The sequence below is a fragment of the Mus musculus genome, chromosome 10, assembly GCF_000001635.26.
Source record: "Mus musculus strain C57BL/6J chromosome 10, GRCm38.p6 C57BL/6J".
NCBI classification, from domain to species: Eukaryota; Metazoa; Chordata; class Mammalia; order Rodentia; family Muridae; genus Mus; species Mus musculus.
The window spans coordinates 20,246,592-20,269,839 of record NC_000076.6 but is presented as its reverse complement, the minus strand read 5'-3'; the positions used below and the strand labels follow the sequence as shown (position 1 = coordinate 20,269,839).

Sequence of the window (23,248 nt, the reverse complement as noted above, 5' to 3'; positions counted from 1 at the left end):
CCCCCTTTAAACATTTTCTTATCTGTGTTGATATGTTGCTTTTCAGAAGAAAATTGGATTTTAAAAATAGTCTGGGGATGTAGCTTGGTCGATAGAGTGTTTGCCTGGCAGGGATAAGTCCTAGGTTCCATACCCAACATCAATAGACCAAGGATGGCAAAGGACTGTCACCTTCACACTTCACACTGAAGGGGAGCAGGAGGAACCCGAGCCCAGTGCCTTCTCTGGCTTAGGGCGCTGACAGCCTTTACCTCTCCAGCTCTTCCTTTTCCTTCCTCTCCCGTTCCTCCTTCTCCCTCTGCTCTCTGGCTAGACGCCTCTTCTCAGCCAGCAACCTCGTAGCCTCCTCTGGGTCGGTGGTGCCTGCAGAAGTCTTAGGAACTACACCGACAGTCACAGTGGATGATGGTGCAGGGACTGGGGCCGGGTCCGTAGCTGGAGCAGGGGCTGGGGTTGCAATGGGGGCCGAGGCTGGAGCAGCTGTACAAATAGGTTCAAGGAGAAAAGCAAGTGGGACAAAAACCCAAGGAACAAAACAGAAACTGGCATTCCCCACGCCCCAGGCCTGGGATTCATCACTCTTAAAGAGAAGGGAACACGCACCAGTGTGTGTTCTCACGGTTTCACCATATTCTGTCTATCTGTAGCCAAGCAACCAATAACAAAACTGCATGAGTAACTGAGACGTCCACCACAGCTCACACTCTGTCACCAAGTCTTATTTTCACAGCAGTTAAATCGGCAGCATCTACCAAGTGTGCATCAAGGGCTTGTGGCAGGGTCTGTGGGAAGCCCTATTCCGAGCAGAATGAAGGCGAGGTTCTCCATTTGCTTTTTATTATAAGCATCTCTGTGCTTTAGTGACTTAGTACAGCATCAAAGCCTTTTTTAATGGGCATCGTTAGCACCCAGGTCACACCCAGGACTCTGGCTGGGCAGGTGGCATTCAACGGAGAGGCTCTTTTTATTTATTTTGGTTAAGGTTTAAAATAGCCCCACCTTCCCTTTTTGGACACAGGATTTTTGTGTAGTTAGGGCTTGTTCAGAGCCAGTCCATGATCTTCCTGCTCCAACTGCCTGACTTGGGATCACAGGTGTGCGCCATTATAACTGTGCTAAGTGTCCTCTCTTCTCACAGGTGCGGTGGCACACACTTGTAATCTCAGCACTTGGGAGACAGCCTGAGATACACGGTGAGACTGTGTCTCAAAAGATTCTACCCAGAGCTGTCTTGAGACCCTAGACACAAGGAAGCAATAGCCTTGTCAGGGACAGGCACGCTAGCTGCCACACATCTGTCCCTAAGATTGCTTTGGGAAAACATTCTTCAACTGTGTTTAGAGATTTAGGACGACTGAAAATGGTCCTTGAGAGGTCTCGTCGTGACTGTGCATGACGGGTGGCACTGGAGACGTCATTCCCAGACCCTCCTTTTCAAGATTACAGTCTGACTCAGTCCACAGCTTTCTCTGCCTCTCTCCTTTTCCTTTGGGATTGAACCTAAAACCTCATGCATGCTGAGCAAGTGCCCTAACACAGAGCAGTCTCACCAAGTTGCTCATCTCGAGCCTTGAACTTGAGATCTGTGTGCTGCAGCCTCCATCATAGCTAGGATTACCAGCAAGAACGACAGGCTTAGCCCAGTCTTTCCTAGCATTTTGCTGGTTTGGGTCCTTCTCTCCCTCTGGAGTGAAGCCGACACTGGGCTCTTCCTCCATCCCAATACTGTAACTCGCCCTTGGTTCCCACCCTCAGACCTCAAATTGAAAATAATTTTCAGCAAGAAAATATTGAATTCCTAGTTCTCGGTGACTCCAAACAACACTGACTGATCTCACAGAAGACAACTGCTAGGTCTTCCGATCTCTGTGTAACACTACGCTAAACCAGTGGTCCTCAAATCCAGTGTGAAAGTGCTTTCATCCCTGAGCACAGAGTCTGATCCAGTAGATCTGAGGTAAGGCCAGGGATTTGTAGTTTGAAAAATTCTGGAGGTATCAGTTTAATATTTTTAGAAATCCTTTGAAAATCTTCTCAAAAATACAGGTTAGGCTGGGGAAGCAGCTTGGAGTGCTTGCCTGGCATGCTCAGAGCCCAAGTAGTCTAATGTCAAGGCGCCATCAAACCAGGCCTGATGACCTGGGATCCGAGCAACTGGGGAGGAGGAAACAAAAGGGATAAGAAGTTCAAGGTCACCCTTGGCCACACAGTGCAGTGCACTCACAGTACAGAGTGGTGAGGGAAGAGAGAAAGAGAAGAGAGAAGGAGGGGCGGAGGGAGGGAGAGAGAGAAAGAGGAGAGAGAGGAGAGAGGAGAGAGGGGAAAGGGGAGGAGAAAAGAAAGAGTGAGAATATGAATTTCCAATACCCAGGAGTGAAAAAGGAGTTAAATAAAACCATTCATGAACAGGGCGAGCACAGAGAACACCGGCCCACATCCCAGCACCAGCTGGTCCATTCTTACCAGGCTCAGGTGGCTTCACGGGTGTCCCCTCTTCGACTGTGACCTCCTCTACCTTCACTAATGGCACCCTGCTCTTTACTGCGGGTAAAGGGTCTTTCTTCTCAGGCTCCACTTTCACTTCTCTCTTGACAGGCCGGATGTTGCCAGGAGAGGAGGAGGGGGCCTGAGCGGAAGCAGCTCTGACTGAGCCGGGAGGCAAGGAGGATGCAGGCCGGGGAGTACCAGGCAGATGAGGCATGGACTTGGATGGGAGCCTGGGCCAAAGAAGACAAAGACAATGAGTAGGTCAGGATCATCTTACCAGACCCCAGAACACCCACACATGTAAAACCAAGCAGACGTTCTGATAGGAGGATTTTCTGTTTGTGATAAATGTGGAAAAGGAGTGGCTAGTGAGACTCAGCTCAACGATCCTTTCTCCTTTTGCTAAAAGACAGCTTGCGGTCCCCAAAGTCAAAGGCAAGCAGTGAGGACAGAAGCTAATTCTCCATGGTGGGCCTTCCCATGCACCTCCGCCACACTCACCAAAGGCGGGCTGGAGCCGGTGACCTCGCTTTGAGATTAGATGGAGACAGAGTCCTGCGGGCGCCCGGGGAAACGTGGAAGGGAACGTGTTCTCTTTCTCGCTCTCTTTTATGGCTCTGGTTCAGAGAAACTCAGTAATTAGAATTTTCATATTAACGATATCCAACGACAAACTACAGACCACTTAGTGTTTTTAAGAATTTAAGACAACTTCTAAACTACGTCATATATCCACGCCACTGCAGGACAAGGCGCCTGTCTGCTAACAATCGAACAGTACATAACTGAGCCAACACAGATGGCAGGATAAAGAAGATCTGAGAGATGGTTGGAAGGGAGTAAAGGAAAGGGGGAAATGATGTAATTATAATCTCAAAAAAAATAAACAAACAACAAAAAAGTATAAACTTTTAAAAAGCACCTTTGCTTTCTGTCTAACATTACCTGGAATTACTTTACCTTATCTCTACAGATGTTCCTTTTGTTTTAAATTTTGTCATTTTTCTTTTTGCCATACTGAGGATTAAACCTCAGGCGTCATACTGGGCAAGTGCCCTACTACTGAGCCACACTACTTTTAAGCACATGTTCTACTTTTCTATTCTTTAGCAGTTCTCTTCTGTTTTGGAATATACCATCGCTCCATCATTTACTCACATGTCTGGTATTTCAGATACACGGTCACCTTTTATGTGACTTTTGTAGATAAGTCCTTACATAAGGGTCCCCTTACTCTACAAGGAAAGTGGGGCTCAGGTGAGGAAGTGTAGGTCGTGTGTTCCTAGAAAGAGCTCCAACAGTGAGCGGAGACACCAGCCCTCCATGATGACTGCCTAGCGCTCAGCCAGAGATCTGGCCAAACGTAGGAAGAGAAGACCAGAGATGTGTTCCAAGGTTCTGAAGTCAAAAGGCAAGAGTGGGGAGAAAACAGAAGGGAGCAAGAGGAAGCTCCGTGTTTGAAGAATCTCAGGCTGAGGAAGGGAGGGAGGAGGAGATACGGGGTGAGAAGAGAGGACCGAGGAGGATGCTAGCCGGGGACCTCTGGCTAATCCAGTACAAGGAACCAGGGACAGGTAGATGTCACCCAGCCAGGCTGCCAGTGAACAATCACAGTGCTCCCGCTCCTTCTCTACTGAGTTCCTCAAACTGCTTCTCCCACCTTCCGGGCTGGCTGACTGGGCTACCAGTGGAGGAAACCTCTGATGTCTCCACTGTCTCTGCTGAGTTCCTACCACAGAAGAACTGAGGGTAAAGAAGATCCTCCCATGGCTGTGGGGGCCATGTCTGGATCAACCCAGTTGCAAGGCCACCCTCTGCCCCAACTGACTCCTCAAAGGCAGGTGGGGCCTTGAAGGACGGGTGCAGTCTCTGGGTGGTAAAAGGCGCAGCTACTAGATGGGTTCCCTCCTCAGTGGTAGATAGACAAGCATCGGGAAGACTGGAACTAGGGAGGAGGGACCACCTTTCTTCCTAAGGGAGATGCTAAAGTAGCAAAGTAAGTCCTTTCTTCTTCCTTTAACAAAGTTTTAAAACACACATTCATTTATTTCCTTATTTGCTTATTCCTCTGTGAGTGTATGCCTGTGTTGCGTCTAAGGACAACTTGTGAACGTCAGAGTTGGTTTTCTCCTTCCAGCCTGCAGGCTCGGGATGAACTGGGATTATCATGCTTGCCAGCAAGTACCTTTACCTGTGGCTGGCCCATCTCTTGGCTCAGAGAGAGAGAGAGAGAGAGAGAGAGAGAGAGAGTGTGTGTGTGTGTGTGTGTGTGTGTGTGTGTGTGCGTGTGTGTGTTTGGAGACAGGGTCTCTGGCTGTCCTGGAACTTACTGTGTAGACCAGGATGGCCTTGAACTCATTGAGTCTACCTGCCTCTGTCTCCAGAGTATTGGGGTTAAAGGTGTGTGCTACCACGTGTAGGTTGTAGAAACATTTTGATGTGGCTTAAATAAGATCAAGGAGCTGGGTGGGAAAGACAGAAAGAGAAAGACAGAAGTGCAATGTGAGGCACTTGGGGCTAACTCTGCCCATTTGGGTTTCCTGGGTCAGGGCCCGGGGAATGGGCCTATGCCCTTGACAGTCTCATCAAGGTGACAGTGAGACAAAGGCCATGAGAGCCCAAACTGGGGCTCTGTCCTTCTCTTTTCAATTCTTTTGTTGCCTTACATCCAGCCACTTGTCTGCGCAGCACACCCACAAAGGCACCCTGTGGACTCCATGCTGGTGTGAGTTAATGAGGAGCAAGTGCTACAACCATCCTTACTCTGAACCCTTTCCACACTGCTGAGTGCACACACAACGCTCAAGTCAACCCGGCTGCCCGCCGACCAGCATGCAGGGACTTCACAATATCTGGAGAAGAACCGCTCACATTTCCTGATTTTAAAATATATTTTAAGGCTACAGTTCAAGTAGCATGGTATTGGCATGTAGACCAAACAAATAGAATAAAGTCTAGAAACCATAGAGCCTGGGACCACTCAACAAGGGAAGGACAGTCTTCAGCAAATGTTAGCGAGGAAGTAGTATATTTACAGGAAAAACAGTGAAACTGGACTCTTCCTTTACACAACAAACATGAACTTAAAGTGGATTGAGTCTTAAAACTGTAAAAGGGGCTGACATCCAAAAAAGTTTCATATCATGGAACCGGTTACTTAATTTATGGACCCAATGCACAGGCATAAAAAACAAACAAAAACAAACAAACAAAAAACCCCAAAAAACAAAACAAAACAAAACAAAAAAAACAGCACATGAACATCAAACAAAATTTTCTATAGGTCAAAAGTCACAAAAGACTGAACAGGCAGCCTATACCTATATGGCCAGGAGCCATTATCTAGAATAAACACATAACTCCCACAATGCAACATTTTGTTACTGGATGTAAAGCTGGCCTGTGCTGGATCATCAGTGATACACACACACACACACACACACACACACACACACACACGCCTTTGGTAAACATCTCTCCAAACACTTACTAGCTGCTACAGTCTACAAAAATGTGCCATGCTGAGATGCAAATCAAAATCATGAGATATCACTCATGTTTAGTAAATTGGATATTATAAAAACAAATACAGAAAATAGCAAGTGTTGTCGTGGAGAAACTGGACTCCTTTTGCATGAATGATAGGAATGCAGAACGGTACAGTCACTAGGCAAAACAGTTTGGCACTTCTTCAGACACTTATATAGATTAATGTTATTCTGCAACTCCAGTCTTGGTGTGTGTTGTGCCTACCCATGGATAGAAGTCATAGGCTCGTGCCTTCCTCAGCCATTTCTCCTCCTAATATTTTGAGACAGGTTTCTTACTGGCCATGTCAGCTGGTCAGTGCCAGCAAGCCCATGGATCCCCAACGCTGAAGCCGTCTACACCCCAATGCTGAAGTTACAGCCATGAGGCCAAACTCGTCTTTCATGCTTGTGTCTGAGCCTCTCACACTTGCACATCAAGCACTTTACACACTGAGCCATATCCCTAGTCTCTACACACTTCAAAAATTAAATATTCAGTCCATCTATACCATTAGCTACTTTCCAGGTATTCAATACAGTTAACCAGTCCTGATTCCACAATGCAGATATAAACATCATTTCCCTGACAGTAGCAGTCCCTAACTACTTGATCGCAAGGCAATGAAAGTCTAGTTGATCACACACAGGAAGGCATCAACAGACAGAACCACCAAAGCTCAAAGGGTGACAGACGGTTGGCCACAGTCCTCCTCCTACCTGACGTTAAGTGTTTTCCCTTCAGTACCCACTTTCCCCCTCTGCGCATGCACTCTAAGTGTTCACTGTCACTTTCTGTCTGAAGCTAGGATCTCCAAAGCATCATGAAGCTAATGAAGAGAGCGATCACGGACATCAGAGGTAGGCTCCCCTTTGGCTACAGGGCTGTGAGGCTTGTCTCAGGTGTGAATTGCACTGATGCCTAAAGTGGCTCACAAAAACATTTCCTTTAGGCAGAATCCTCACCCTCGCTCAGTCCTCAGACACACCTCGAAGCAGAACTCTTTAAAGCATCCATCAGCTTTAAACACGAGAATTGCTCTGTCGACACAATTTTGTTTGTTTTTATTTTGTTTTTAAAGTTCTAGCCTCTACAACCAGGGTCACATCATCCCTGCCAAGCAAGCAGTGACATGTGGTGGATTGGGGACATCATGACTGAAGTTCAAAGCCATAGAACAATGTTCACATCTCCCAACTACAGCGCATAAGCTCACAGTTTAAACAAAGATGAAGGATTCAAAGAGACAGATGACCTCGCTCCATTTACAGCATGGTTAGGGTACAGATATTATCTATCCTTCACTTTAAACACTTGAGGTGTATATATATATATATATATATATATATATATATATATATGCCTTACAAGAGGTACCTACTGAACAAAAACTGTTTCCAAATCCTTCATGGTGTTTTAAGATATGGGCTGTGGCAGGCATACATAGACATGCATACCCGTTTGAGTAAGCTACCTTCAGTGTTGGGCCAGCTTTATGGTTGAGACCAGGCTGCAAGCCAGGTCTATTTTTCTTCAAAGGCAACATAATTTCTGACCTTGAAAATGTTTCCCAACCACTTATTTGTATAAAGGTCCCAGCAGAATAGGTCTGCCACTCATTAGTGCTTGAGTGAAGAACAGTTGCAAATGTGTAGGGAGAGCAAAATCCCCAAGTGAGAGGCAGTGAGGGGTAGAGGTACACAGCCAGCTGGGTTTATAATGGGTGGGGTGATGTGTAGCTGTCACCTGATCTTGTACCCAGAGCCCACCTTAGGGCAGAGCCCACTCTGCAGAGACACAGCACCGATTCCCACACACCGGCTTCTCCAGACACCACTTACCGCTAGTCCATGAATGGTCCTCCTTCGTGCAGAGCCCTCAGGCGGTGTTACAAAGAGTTTTGGTCGGTCCACTGGGTTTCTAGAGTGTGCAGCTTTGAAGGGCATGATGATGGGGCTGCAAGATGCTGAACGAGGACAAATGGGGATAACTAGAGTGCAGGTGATTGGTTTTACACACAAGAGTGCCAGAGGAGCAGGTGAAGAGAGCCAGAGGCAGGTGCAGAAGACAGAAAGAAAAGTGGGGAGAAGACGTTATTACCTAAAGTGCCCAGCCCCAAGATCCTCAACTCGCCTTCTCCCTGCAAACCTGTGAGGTGCCCGGCTGACAGACCTGGAAGGTAATACTACTTGTTTGTTTCAGTTTTGACTAAAGACATAGGAACAGTCCGATTGTGGACAGTCTCAGCCTTGTATGACTACAGACCAATGGTTCTGATAAAACCCTATATCTGTGATGCCATTTTTAAAGGAAGACTGGCTTATGGACAGATTTTTCCTAATTACCTCTACTATGGAACTAAAGCTAGAACCAGGAAACATGCAAGCAGGCAAGTAAGGTCTATAACTGTCTTAAGAGCCAAGTTCAGGAGTCAGTGGGGGGAAAACAACTGAGATAGAACACGTCCACTGACCAAGTCTTGCCAGGTGTTGACTTGTTTCAGGGATAGCTAAAAACAGCTGGAAAAGATTTCTGTTTTCTTTAAAGGCAAGCTGTGATGTATTCTTCTGTCCCCCTCCCCTTAAAAAGCCAAGGGATAGAAAATATGGGGAGACAGGTTGTAATTATTTAAAATGGTGAGACGAACAGTGTGTAAGGATTGCCACTGTGGCCGAATCACGGGTAGCAGTGACAGTCTTACTAAGGACAGAACTTTGAGTCTTAGACTACCCATCTTCAAAGGACACTGACATTTCTCAATTCACTATACAGAAATGGGTTTAAGGCAATTTACTTAACATTATACAGGAGCCAGAATTTCAGATCTTACTAAAAAAAAATAAAATAAAATACATCTTGGTTTCCCATAAAAAATGAAGCAAACACGGTTAAGGATAATGCTATGTATCTGAGCAAGATTATAAAATTACTTTATGCAAATCTGGTTCCTATAGCAGTTCTTAACTTATAGACATGTTCTTACTATGTTCTTAACAGACACGTGCTTACTATGTGTTTTTATAGCCCAGGCTAGTCTTGAATTCATTCTGCAGACAGGGGCTGACCGTGGTGAGCTTGTGGCAATTCCCCCGCCTCAGGATCTGGAGCAGTACTGCAATTCTAAGTGTGTGCCGCCATACCCAACTTTGAGGCAAACCTTTAAAGAAACTTCTGTATAGGTAATTTTTTTTTTCTAGACAGGGTTTCTCTGTATAACCCTGGATGTCCTGGAACTCACTTTGTAGACCAGGCTGGCCTTGAACTCAGAAATCCGCCTGCCTCTGCCAAGCACTGGGATTAAAGGTGTGTGCCACCACACCCGGCAGGTAATTTTTTTCTTTATTTATTTATTTAAGATTTATTATGCATACAGGTTCTGCCTACATGTGTACCTGCAGGCCAGAAGAGGGCATCAGATCCCATTACAGATGGTTGTGAACCACCATGTGATTGCTGGGAATTGAACTCAGGACCCCTGGAAGAGCAGACAGTGCTCTTAACCTCTGAGCCTTCTCTTCAGCCCCATGCAGGTAAATTTAACAATACTAAAAAAAAAAAAAACCTCAAAATTACTAAGCATATGGCAATCTTAATTTTTAAAATCATAAAATTAAAAAAATTGTTATCTACTGAGAGCTGCACCGGCTTGCACCTCTCTGTGGCCTTTCTGCAGGGATGGAGCCTGGGGTCTTCGCTGAGCTGCACGCCTGCTTCAAACGCACAAGTTCAAGTCTCATCCTGCATCTCCAGGGATCTTCCGGCTCACACTCACGGGGAAGGAAGATGGAAGCCTGGGCAGCTGCAACCTCTCTTCCTGTAGCCAAACGCAACCCTCTTCCCAGTGAGCTGAGCCACTGCCGCTTCTCTGTTCTCCTCACAAGAACATGGGAGTGGACACGGCTTTTCTTCTGAGCTTTAATGGTGAATGGTAGATTTGTACTTTGAGACAGGAGGGCTCCTGTCTTTGCTGGTGGTGACCACTAGGGAAAGTACTGGAAAAGGAGTTTTTTCCTTAAGTCTCACAAGGTGCTTTCACTTCCCAGACAAGGAAAGGGTTCATTAATGCAAAACGCTTCCAAGTTAATCAAATACCCTGCAGAAGCCATGCCCTGCACAGGGTGTTTCTGCAGGTTAATAATCAGGAAAAGTGGTGCCCAGTGTCCAGGCAAAGCCAGAGGCCATTAACCTTGCCTAAAGATGCAGTGACCCTGGAGAACAGGCTTGCTCTGAGATCAAGGCTCACACTGAGAATGGAAGGAAACAGAAACATGATTTCATTTTCCTTTAGTGCAAAGTGCTAAGACCATCCTGGATGCAATCTAATTTCGTCTTTACTGTAGTGCTGAAAAAAGCATTCAGTACAGGTAGAAAATATTCTCTTCTCACTATGTGACTCTGGCAACACTGGAATAGGCTATGAAAACCAGTCTTTGGAACTCAGAGAGATCTACCTGCCTCTGTTTCCTATGAACTGGGATTATGGTGTATGCCACTGTATCTAGTTTAAGAATATCCTCATCTCTATCTATTTAAAAATCCTCAACTTTAATTCTTCAAAAAAATATTCTGGCTGAAATAAACGCTAAAACTCCTAAAGGTATTAAATTCTGAACATCTACCATCAAAAACCTGAAACCTGCAAACTGAATAATCTCGCTCTTCTGAAGAAACAGTAAGAGTAATGGCATTTCTCCTCTACCCCCCAGTGCGCTCCATGCCCTGTATGGGTTAATTACAGAGAATGAACATGCCTTTGAGAAAGTCCTCCACTGCTCCCGACAGTCAAGAGTACATTGACCTAACCCATCAAGATCTTAGTGGGAACACAGAGCTCAGAACCAAGGGACGCAGAACCCTTCCCCATCTACCACAACCCTGAGCACCTTAGGGGACCAGAGTCTGTTATTGTAATCGTGGCTAAGGATCTAGGGCCCTCTTCACCAAATGGCAATCAGGAAAAATATGAAGAAAGAAAAGAAAACTGAAATTGAGGCAAACTAATAACCTAAAAGGTACATCGGAAAATAAAGACAGCATATGTCCTGAAAGACAACTAAGACACATTTACATTCATAAATCCAAGTGGAACTTTTCATAAAAACAGGAGTTTTTAATCTCATTAAATATAAGCGGTACCAACAGAATAAGTAGTAATAACCCAGAGAAAGTAGCAAAGACTCAAAGTCTACGTGCTATTTTTCACTAACATCAATTGTACCCAACTAAGCATAACAAGGAAGGGAGTGGTGGACAGGGAAGGAAAGGAAGGCCAGCGAAGAGATGGCGTGGGAAAGACAAGGGGTAAAAGCATTGCCAGGGTCGGTGCCGACAGAAACAGCAGAGAAAGACACACTCCTGGCTTTGGAACAAGACAACATACAACACAGGATTCAGGTGAGTGATAGCCACATACTGCAGAGTGTCCACAAGACAGAGTGCACAAGCAGCCTGGAGAGTTAACACGCAGAGGACTGCTTTCATCACTTGCAAAGAAGTATGAAGTTTGCGGTATAAAACATAGTCTATCTTAAAATGCTGTACTTTTCCCTCCAGACAAATCCCAGAGGCCTGGTATCAGCACTTGCCGCCACCATGCTCATCTCCAGAGAGCAGTCGAGGGTGCCCAGACCTTGGCCTTGAGGGCCTCACACTGGACAGTGAGAGGCAGAGCTGACACCTGTTAGCTAACTGGGTACCACACAGAGCAAAGTCCATAAAACTACCAAGAGGTCTGTTTGTGTAGCAGACTAATGAGATGAAGAACAAAGCCTTTTTAAGGGGAACTTTTCAAAGAGAGCATGTGGTTTTCTAAGTGCAGAGCAGAGGGTGAGGGGTAGCTAGGTTACTTGCACAGACACGCCAGCTGTGCCCAGAGAGAGCTGGGAAATCCAACTGTCACTCAAAGCCTATCTGGATGGGTCTTACCAATTGGATACATTACAGGCACCTTCCGTTCACTCGGTTGGTTCATTCATATATATTTGGCATCCAGAAAGTTTCAGTGTAACAGCCGAGATGACGTATGCTCTTTGTTTTCAGTGAATGTAAGAAAGAGGCACTGTACATTTCAAGTAGCCTTCTCAGCTCTTCAGAGCTTAGAAAGTTCCAGGTACTAGGTTACATATAGAACCCTGGCATATGTAAACTACATGCTTAAGTCAGAGGAGTGCAATGATTTATTTCCAAGTCTGCATAGTGGTATTAAATTATATCCACTACCCTTGGTCATCTGTTGACACACAAGGGTAGAAAGCAAAGTAGTTTTAAGTGATACTTTTTTTTTTTTCCTGGTAATCTAACAGACTGACAGAGGCCATCTGATCAGGTGAGGGACGTCATCTGCCTGCCTGGCATCTGGTGTCCAGATAAGATGTGAGGGTGGATGTGAAGATGAAACAAAGCCAATACCAACAGAGAGAAGCGCGTACCAGAATGAATGGAGGTGGGGTTAGATGAACGTGGAAGAGCAGACAGGCTTCAAAAGGAGGACTTTACCTCACCACCAAGTGCCGCCTGGATGGCTTTACCTGTGTCTCCAGACAAGGCGGCCGTGCTTTTGCTTCTGGCCAGGAACGAATGTGTGGGCGTCAGAAGTCTGCTAACAACGCTGCTCTCCCAGGGGCTGAGCTGCAGGCGGCGAGCTAAATGTCACCACATAAGCAAGATGTTAGGGACATTCTTTCCTGGGCCAAGAGGGTGCTGATCATCATCAAACCTAACACCTCCACAGGCTGGACAGACCTCCGAGACCGCCCAGGCTTTCTAGGGAGGACATGTGGCCATGAGCCAGGCAACGAGATCTCCTTTTGCTGGTCTGCACTTGTTAAGCAAACAACAGGTCTTGAAATGGAAATACCATTTTAATTACAGATCTGCTATTATTGGTAACTCCAGGGTGTATCTCTGTGACGGGCAGCACTGACGGGCAGTAGACTGATGGCGCCCACCTCTGACGGAGGGCTTCCTGGATGTCTTCAATAATCAGCCTCATTGGGGCTGACAAATGAAGACTAGATTAACATAAAGTACTGCAGGAGTTCTGCTGAACTCACGGATCTCCACGAATGGTTTAGGGTAACTAGAGGGAAGAGGCACAGTAAGTCGAAAGAGACTCATGCAAGGTCTGTACAGGGCTCTTTGACCTTTTCACTCAGCAAGCTAGGCTCTTTCAGGTCCCTGTTTGGCACGATATAAAACTTTCAGCCGAGGATCGAGGTTAAAGCTGAAGAGAAGACAAAATTAAGCAGAAACGCCCAAGTTCAACGTAACTATAACCCTGAAGTTTATCAGTGATGTCTGAAGATCTGAAAACAAACTTCACACAATGACATATGGCTCCCAAACTACTGGGATTTGGCAAGGCTGTGATTAGAAAATGCATGCCAATGAGGAATTTGTGTCATAAGCATCTGGTGATGGCACACTAAAACACAGAAGGTACGTGAAGAGGCTTGTGACATGCTACTGTAATACACAGATCACACGCCACCCAGAGAGCATTCCCACGCCACTCATCAAAGCCCTTTACAACTATCTAAACCTGAGGACGCCACCTGCTCTCCTCAGGTGTAACCGTCTCATGCTGGTCCTCTGGATGTCATCTCTTTAGAGGAACCTAACTTTTAGAGTCTTGGAAATCTGGCTTAGTTTATTAAAACCACATACTGCTAGACACTGCTACACTTAAAATAGTTGCCTCCGTGCAGGGAGAACCAATTCCAGGAAGCCCTTTAATGACATGACTACTTTAAAAGTGATTACTTTGGCCAACGCTTTAGTTAGTTTAAGAATTGGTGAATTTTCCATTAGACTTTCTGTTTATTAAGGAGATCTCTTTAGATGTGATGATGATGATATTGTTAATGTGACAAGGTTGTACACTGTGGGTGGCCTCATGGCAAATCTGCCTCTGTCACCCAAGTGCTGAGATTACAGGTTACAGGCTTGGACTACTGTCCTTGGCTTCCATGGCTAAATATTTCCCAGCGTTAAGCCTTCCTAAAAGCACTAAGGCGGCAGCAGACAGCAGCGTGAGTAGTCCTACGCCCACGGGCAGGGCAGTGTGGCTGCCTAAGGTAGCAATATAGCAGAGCTTCATCAGAACACTGCTCAACAGAACAGTATGCTCAAACCAGCAAGGGAGGGAAACTGAAGCGAGGCTTCCTTCTGAGGTCAACTACGTGGTGACAGGGGCTCAGATCTGCAGAGAGAAGGCAGCATTGACAACCCGTGTGACAAAGACCTGGCTGCCCAGAACTCCTTCTGTGGACTAGGCTGGCCTGGAACTCAGAGACCCATCTGCCTAGCTCTGCTTCCCCAATGTTAAGACCCCGCCACACCTGGCCGTAAGCCTCCCACTTCCCACTTAAGGAGTTCAACTCCTGTGAGTCTTCAGAGCGTGAGCTATAGAAGCTGCTTCACGTGCGGGTCATTACAAACCTCAGATATTTCCACTTCTACCCCATTCATGACTGACATGCGAGAGAGGGGGTGGACAGGCTGAGCATCTGTTTGTAGACAACATCCCTTTTCTTATTTATTTCATGTACAGGTTCTTGATCTGGAGACTTTTGAAACGCCCAGGGAGGAGATACCAGGGTGGAATTGTCTGGTATCGGGCCTACTTATGCACCAACATGAAATGCTGACCATGGCAAGCAGAGACCACTCAGATCAGTATAGGCAACCTCACAAAGATGCAATTCCGGCCCGTGGCTAGCCATCACCATTGTGGTCTCAGGTTAACAGAACTGAATGGCCTGGGCTAAATCAATGCTGTGCAAATTACATCAGCACATGCCACCTATGCGCACAAGGCAACTGCTGAACACAAGACTTAGGGTCACGGTTGCCAGGCAGAACTCAGATGCTGCTGGATCCTGACTGTTGGTATTAGAATACCTAAGTGCTACCTGAAACCATGCACAGATGTGACCATTAATTCAAATTATAGCAAGAATGAAAACGTATGATTTTAGGCTAAAAAGTGATTCTGGGCAGAATTCAGCTGAGATCTATCACTGTGTTCTATGATATGGATTCAAGGTGGGAATGTACTGACTCATTTCTATTTATTTATTTTAGAGGCAAGGGCTCACTACATAGGCATGCCTCAGTCTCTCGGTGGTAGGATTAGGCATCTGCCACCACGTCTGGGATGTGTAGACTAACTTTAAGCTCACAGTAGACAATCTCATGTTCCCTCTTTAAAGTCCCATTGTTCCTTCTTGAGGAGAATCTGGTTATGTGGGTGGCTTTAAAGATGAGGATAGCCCGGCAGTGGTGGCGCACACCTTTAATCCCAGCACTTGGGAGGCAGAGGCAGGCAGATTTCTGAGTTCGAGGCCAACCTGGTCTACAGAGAGAGTTCCAGGACAGCCAGGGCTACACAGAAAAACCCTGTCTTGAAAAAAAAATAAAATAAAGATGAGGATATGCATTGGAGAGATGGCAAAGCAGTTAATAGCACCGACTGTTCTTCCAGAGGTCCTGTGTTCAATTCCCAGCAACCACATGGTGGTTCACAACCATCTGTAATGTGATCCGATGCCCTCTTTTGGTGTGCCTGAAGACAGCAGATGGCATACACACATAAATAAAACAAATAAATCCTTAAAAAAATGAGGATATGCACCTTGTACTTGCTGGTTATGTGTGTCAACTTCACACAAGCTGGAGTTATCACAGAGAAAGGAGCTTCACTTGAGGAAACGCTGTCATGAGAGCTAGCTGCGGGACATTTTCTCAATTAGTGATCAAGGGGGAAGGGCTCCTTGTGGGTGGGACCATCTCTGGGCTGGTAGCCTTGGGTTCTATAAAAGAGCAAGCTGAGCAAGCCAGGGGGAGCAAGCCAGTAAAGAACATCCTTCTATGGCCTCTGCATCAGCTCCTGCTTCCTGACCTGCCTGAGTTCCAGTCCTGACTTCCTTCAGTGATGAACAGCAATGTGGAAATGTAAGCTGAATAAAACCCTTTCCCCCCCAATTTGCTTCTTGGTCATGATGTTTGTGCAGGAACCCTGACTAAGACACACCTTTAATGTAAATTTCCAAATGACAATGGCATCGGCTGCAGCGCTTACAGGATCAATGAGAAATTATGCGATTCCGGGTAATTTTATTAGTCTATGTGACACAATTCAGGTGTAAAAATAACAGTATTCTTTCTCCTCTGTGTACCTATTTTGTAGATGTGTGACGTGTGTGTGTGTGTGTGTGTGTGTGTGTGTGTATGTATATGTAAGTGTAAGCACATGTTTATGAATGTGTGCATGTGGAGGCCACACGTCGGTATCTTCAGCAACTGTGTCCATCTTGATTTTTATTATTTTTTACTTGTGTAGGTCTGTGACTGAATGCTGTATGTGTCAAGGCTAGAAGAGCTGAAGCTACAGGCAATGCGAAGCCATGTGACCTGAGTGCTGGGCAGAGAACCCCTCTGCTCTGGAAGAGAACGTGTGCTCTGAGCTGCTGAACATCTCTCTCCCCGACTCCCCTTGTCTTCTGAGATGTGGTCTTTTGTCTGAACTTGGAACTCACTGATTAAGCCGGAAGGGTTCGGGAGCCCTAAAGATCTTGTCCCCGACTATCCAGTGCTGGCATTACAGGTGAGTGTTGTCATGCCTGGCTTTCTTTAACTTTTAGTTTATTTATTTTTCATTGTTTATTTTCTGAGACAGGGTCTCACTTTATAGCTCTGACTATTCTGGAACTTACTCTGTAGATCAGGCTGGCCTTGAACTCACAGTTATCTATCTGCCTCTGTCTCCTAAGGACTGGGATTAAAGGTGTACAGCACTATGCCTGTGTGTGCCTGGGTCTTTTTAAAGTAGGCTCCGAAGGTTCTAAGCCAGGTCCCCATGCCTGTGTGGTACTTACAGAGACACCCTCCGATCCTTAAATCATCAATGTCTTTAAGAAGGTGGGTCGCAGAAGCAGTTGTGGCAGGCTCCCTCTGCAGTGCTTGGGGAAGCACACTGGGGGAGGTGGCTGTTTACTAAACTTCCTGACAATATTCCAGTACATCTGAGAACCAGCAGACCTGTTCACATGCATTCCAGCCCTGAAGACTTTTAGAGCTTTAAATTAATACCAGCTTTGAGGTACTACTGCCACAGCGGGAGAAGGCTCAAACAATTTAATAACATCGAGTAGGTTTTTAAAAAACTATTTGTCTATAAAAGCTTGTAGTTAATTTTGATAAGAACTCTTCCTACTTAGACAATGAGGCCTAACTAGTGTTCAAAACCAGCGGGCAGGAGAGTGCTCTTACTGACGATTTGGCTTAACCAAAAAACTGAGCAAGCAAAGCCTCCTGGAGCACTCGAGCCCCTTCCAGGCTATATGGTGTTAGACCAGGGCTTTGACTGCAGCTCCTTTGATAGGGGCAGGGAAGTGGAACTGACTTCAGGGCTCCTTCTCTTCGCTATCAGTTTAGCTTAAGTCTGTGACGACACAGACTTAGATTCGGTAGTTCTGTATCTTGGTGCAAGGAGCAATGTCCTGGCTTCAGCTACGGACTAGTTGTTGAGATTCTATTGGTCTTCTAATTCCTAACTCCACTTCTAATTCAGCCAATGAACGCATGGCTCATTGTGGCCCGTGTACATTGTCATCGTAGCACTGACAGGCAGAAGGACGGAAGCAAGTTTAAGGCCAGCTTGGTCTACATACTGAATTCCAGGCCAATCAGGGTTACATAGTGGTTCCCTGTCTCGGAACAAGAACAAAGACAGCGTCCTGTAGCGGCCATGCAGGTGGAGAGGGGCTGCTAACAGAGCTTCTGTTTCATTTCCCTGCAGGACATTACAAATCAGATTCTTCACCTCTGAGGGGTTGACTAAATCACCCCAAGTAGAATAGATGGACTACCCAATGGATATTCGCCCCCAAACCACATTACCCTAAGAAAATCCAATCAGATACATCATACATAGGGTTTAAATGGAATTTTATTTCTAACTGAGAATGAATTCAGCACGTTCAATCCTCAGAGACTGGTCAGGGCATCAGCTGGTTTACAGCCCGTCTCCTTATCCTCATCTTTACCTGGGACTGTAGTAGGCAGAAAAGCAAGGCTTAACTTAGGAGCATTATAAGTCCTTAACTAAGATTTGTCTTAGACCCAAGTTCTCCAAAGTATGACATAAAAGTTCTAGGTAGGTGAGCACTGTAAAAGGGAAAGGAAGGGAGCAGAAAACTGTGCGAACAACATGCTCACCAGAGCTCTAGCTTATGTTCAGCAAGGGAAGGAGTGTGAAACACACTCACCCCTCCCCGAGCGTACTCCATCTAGTCTGCAATAAAGCCGACTTATTAAGGAAATTTTAATAAATTAACATGAAAAACATGTAAAACTTGATCACACTCTAATACCAATGCTTTAGGCAAATTTAGCTTAAAGAACAGTTTGGGTAAGTAGACAAGAATAGAAACTGTTCAGACATTTGCCACTCCATAGAATGATACCAACATTCACAGCATACATTACAATGGTGCCACGATATAAAATACAAGATATATAAATGGACACAGGTGGGACATGCATATCATTACAATCTTATTACATGACACTTTCTAATCTTGAAAAAACACACTGCAGGTCACCATAACTTGTTATTTTTAAAAAGTGTGTGCTTTGCATTACATGGTAATTCTTTGGTTTTATTTAAAAATCATCATAGTTATTAAAACAAGTAGCTTTTCTGAAAAGCTTGATTGTTTCATCCATGGTATAAGACAAAACTTCCATTTTATGAATAACTAAATATTCATGTACTGTAAATCCATAGGATGCATAAACTCAAAACCCCGTAAAGACTTTAGCTGGAGGATATGGTAATGCCCTCCTTAAAATAAGAGGCCAAGCCCTAAAGACTGAAATGAATGGACACCAAGCAAGCAGTCACACACATCAGCAATGCCATGAGAGACGTCTGACCAAGTGAGAAACAAACTGGTAAAACCAAACTGCCCTTCCGAGTCATTTAAGGTTTCCTTTGGAAAGCTGGTGCCCAGAACTCCCAGCGCACGGATGATCAAGACAGGACTGTCCAGGGCAAGATTATGTGCATTCCGGTGCGTAAGGGACGACTTCGGCTGCTAACCGGCTGAGAGAAGCACCGTTTGCTAAACGCACCAATCAGCCACAGTCTAACACGAGCAACACCCTCATCTCAAGGCAAGTGACGCTGGGCCGCTTATGCTTTTTTACTCTCAAGTTTTTTTCTTCCTATTTAAGAAATGCAGGGACAGCAACTTCAGATGCTATTTCCGTCAGTACATGGCCAGGAAAGAAAACATTAGGTAAGCAACAGAACAGGTTTGGTTTTCCTTTTGACTGTACCTCTATCTGGAGAGTTTAGCAAAGTTGCAGACGAGGAGGAGAGCCGCTTGCTAATGACAGGATCAACATGTTTCGAAAGATTCATGGTGGAAACTGAGCGCCTGTCTGGATCTAAAACAAATGGAGAGAGTGCTAATTGACGGCTGGCATGAAGGATCGCATTTCCTAGTTCAGTGGTGGGGCAAGGGACAAACAGCAGGACTGGAGGCCACTGGCATAGTTTCTAGATCTTCTGCACAGCACAGTTCTCTAAGTGGACACACTAGAGGAACTTACAGGCTAGAAATAAAACGTGGCTTTCTTAAGAAATAATCAAAACGTTTAGTTCACCAGTTTAAACTCAAGCATGCTTTTATGATACAAGCAGATGAAGACAAACCCAGGAGCAGAGGAAGGCTACTGAGCCAATGCAGACCAACTGTGAAGCAGAGAGGGGCCTGGGATGGTGGGTACAATACGGAGAACCTGCAGTGAAGTGCACACCCAGAGTGCGTGAGTGTGATTTGATTGACAAGTAAGGACATAGGCTGGGGCCTGCCTATATCCCAGCTACGAGGAAGCTATGTCAGAACTATACATTTAAGGCCAGCCTAGGGATCTTCGCAAGCCCACCACCTGGATTTTTTTTCTTCCTTTTTGACAGGGTCTCAATATGACCTGGCCTGAGACTTACTACGCCTCTAACCTCCAACTCAAAGGGTTGCAGGTGAACAGCACTTAGTACACGTCAGTCACTCTGTTTCCTTATCTTTCCTGGGACTGAACTCATGGTTAGGTAAGGGCTCTACAATTGAGCTGTACCTGCAGCCCAAGACTCTGTCTCCACAGAACATAAACAGACAGAGAGGGTTCAGTGCTGGAGAGTTTGCCTCCTGTGCCGTGGCTCTGGGTTTGAGCCTTAGTACTAGGGGTGTGGGTGGCTCTGATCGCAAAAGGTGGAATCAGTACATAAACTTGCCCAGCAGAACTGACAGCAGTATAAACTAGAATTCAACCAAAGCCAATGAGTATTACTGTGAAAATTATCCTGCAGCCAAATAATTTAAGGAAGACTTTAGAGTTCAAGGTCTTGCTCACCAGCGTTCATGATGCTCAACGAACTCCACGCAATAAAAATGATCCACCTCACTGCGCATGTGACGATGGCTGAGGTTAGAGATGTGGGCCATGGCCTCCATTACTGGCGGATGAAAGTACAACCTAAAACACTCTCCGCAGGGCGGCCTTTGCACCGTTCCCGCTGCTCTGAATAAGCTTGGCAGTAAGCAGTTTTGCCCAATTTTGCCCTGTAGTCCAGCCATTTTGACTGTTCTCTACAACCTGCTGGTGATAAGTCTCATTAGTGAGAAGGGGGTCTTCAACTGGAAATTACTTTTATAGCTGACATTTAATTATGTTTTAAAAAGAAAAATAAATTAACAAGTGTGATTCCTGTGCCTTTCATTTACATTTATCTGCTGGGGTTTGGGAAATGAGAAAAAATACAAGTCCAGAGGGGAAATGGTACCAGGAGCACCCCATGCTGAATGTGGGCATGCACATAAGAAGGATGGTGAAAGCCAAGGCCATGTGGTTCTACAGAGACACATTTCCTGATGATTTAGCTGGCAAAGCAGTGTCTAAATTAAGTCTATCCCCAGGTATTTGTCAATAGGTTACAAAAAACACTTAGATCTATTTCCTAGTAAGCAAGAAAAAGATGAGCTAGACAGTCATCCACCAGAGTAGCATAAAACCATAGAGGCAAGCCATGGTGTGCAATGTGGTGCCATCTGACAATTCTCATCCAGTTTTTCTCACTGAACAAGAAACTATTTCACAAAAGGATTGGTGGGCTTACAAACAAAAGTGTTTCCGTAGTAATACTAGCTGATGTACCAGCAAGGCAGAGAAGACACTAACTTTAATGGCTTTAACGTCTCTAGGCTGGGAGGACTCAGTGTGATTAGCAGGGTTAGTACAGGGCTGCTGTGAAGGAAGGGAAGGGGAAGAAGCCAATGAGCAGCATGGATGGCTTGCTTAACCCCACAGTGGGCGGGTTGCTTCCTAGTCTTTGAGAACTCGGATCAGTTCCAACCGTTTCTCACATGTGTCTTCTGCAGTGGACCAGCGGCCACTGGATTTCAGCTAACAGCTTTGCTGCTCCACATAGCACAGTGGAAAGCAAGAATTAAGGCTAAGGAAATCTATTGTTTTTCAAAGGTGTTTTGACACTGTACTACAAAGCATTTCTGTTGTAAAGACAGAAAGCATGAAGCTCGGTAAAACAAAGACGTGGTTATAAAAACATTTACTATGACCGTTTTTCTTCACGGAGCATCCATAGAAACTATTCCTGACGAAGCACATCATATCTTTATGGTGGCAGATTTGGTATGCACTCCATCATAGATGGCAAGGGCCACACGTCACAGGGGGAAATGTCACAGGGAAATAAGTTGTGGTTGTGCTTGTTAAACTTAAAAACAAAAGAGGTGGGGGTGTTGTAAAAAACAGTAATGAGGAGGCTGGAGAGATGGCTCAGTGGTTAGGAGCACTGGATGCTCTCCCAGAGGTTCTGAGTTCAAATCCCAGAAACAGCATGGTTGTTTACAAGCATCTGTAATGGGATCTGATGCTGTCTCCTAGCATACAGCATACATGCAGATAGAGAGTTCATATACATAAAATTAAAATCCATCAGAAAACATTTACAAGAATAATGAAAACACACAGCAAACACACAAAGAAAAACTCAACTGGATAAAAGTGAAGGTAATTCCAAGTAATAGTACTGATGGCTGTGGGGGTTGATAGCCTGGATGCTCTCTGCAGGTAATTCTTAGCTACAAGACCCTTAGCTTTATTAAAAATTACGTAGAGAGAAAGCAAATGTGCCATGTGTGGTCATTTCAACAACCTTCAGGTCACCTGAATAACACTTAAACACTGCTCATGGCGGATCCCGGCCTATGCAATACACAGCAGCCTGCATGGTGACTTAGACTGATGTTGGTTCTATGTCTGGGGGTGCGAGCTACAAAGCAGGCAGTAAGCAATTACAAGGATATCTGTACCAGATTTTCTAGTCCCCCCTCTAAAGCTATGATGTGGTGGTCCATCCCTGCTAAACCAAAGAGACAAAAACAAAGAGAAAGAAAGAGAGGAAGAAAGGAAAGTAAATGACATACTGGGTGAGCACTGAGCTACACTGAATTTACAGTACAAAGATGAGCCTTCTGCTAACGTCCTATTTCAAGATAACTTTATGTCCATGCAAGGAGAGAGAAGCAGCCTGGATGGGTACCACTGTTTCTGGTCTGAGGTATCAGCATGTGTTCCTACAGAAAACATCAGTGATGCACAGGTTAGGTCAGAGCACATGTGCTCATGGGACAGATGCTGATCCAGCTGTGCCGCTGAGATCCTTCCAGAGCAGAGAGTGACCCTGCATAACATCCCACAGCCCTGCAAACCTTATGCAAATAGATCCTTAAAACAGCTGAGGCTGTTGGGCTCAGAGGTGCTGCACCATCTTCTCTCTAGGGAAAGGAGCTCACACCAAGGCAGAGAGAGGACCCTGGGTCTTACCTCCATCAGCCTCTTGTCCTCAAATAGTGGAAGCATCATTTAATTACAGTTTAATGATTTCTGAGGGATTTTTGCTCTGTAATGAGAGATTTAGGGGAAAAAAACCCCAAAACCCAAAACCAAATGCACTCTTACTGTCCAGCAAAAACTACAACCAAACTCAAAGAACGAGCTTGAAAGTGGTGTCTGCATTACCTCCACTGTGGATGCTCGAGCTCCCATGGAGAGGGCTTCCCCAGGACCAGCGGTTAGACTTCTGCCTTGGCTTCTGGCTCCTTTCCATCGTCCGTCGGACAACAGCTTCATGGCGCTCCTTACG

General features: G+C 45.5%; 1 protein-coding gene across 11 annotated transcripts in view; it reads right to left on the bottom strand.

The window, feature by feature from the left end:
• Map7 (microtubule-associated protein 7) overlaps positions 1 to 23,248 on the bottom strand; it is a 132,671-nt gene that overhangs the window by 11,751 nt on the left and 97,672 nt on the right. For 6 of the 11 annotated variants that reach the window (NM_001198635.1, XM_006512577.3, XM_006512584.4 and 3 more), the window contains exons 5-11: positions 23,125 to 23,242; positions 19,360 to 19,470; positions 12,543 to 12,656; positions 7,857 to 8,005; positions 2,989 to 3,104; positions 2,464 to 2,717; positions 252 to 480 (exon numbers count right to left, since the gene is read on the bottom strand). In NM_001198635.1, the coding sequence (NP_001185564.1) occupies positions 252 to 480; positions 2,464 to 2,717; positions 2,989 to 3,104; positions 7,857 to 8,005; positions 12,543 to 12,656; positions 19,360 to 19,470; positions 23,125 to 23,242 (1,091 nt within the window). The remainder of the gene's footprint in view (positions 1 to 251; positions 481 to 2,463; positions 2,718 to 2,988; positions 3,105 to 7,856; positions 8,006 to 12,542; positions 12,657 to 19,359; positions 19,471 to 23,124; positions 23,243 to 23,248) is intronic. The other 5 variants (NM_008635.2, NM_001358787.1, XM_006512581.2 and 2 more) reach the window with 2 other exon arrangements.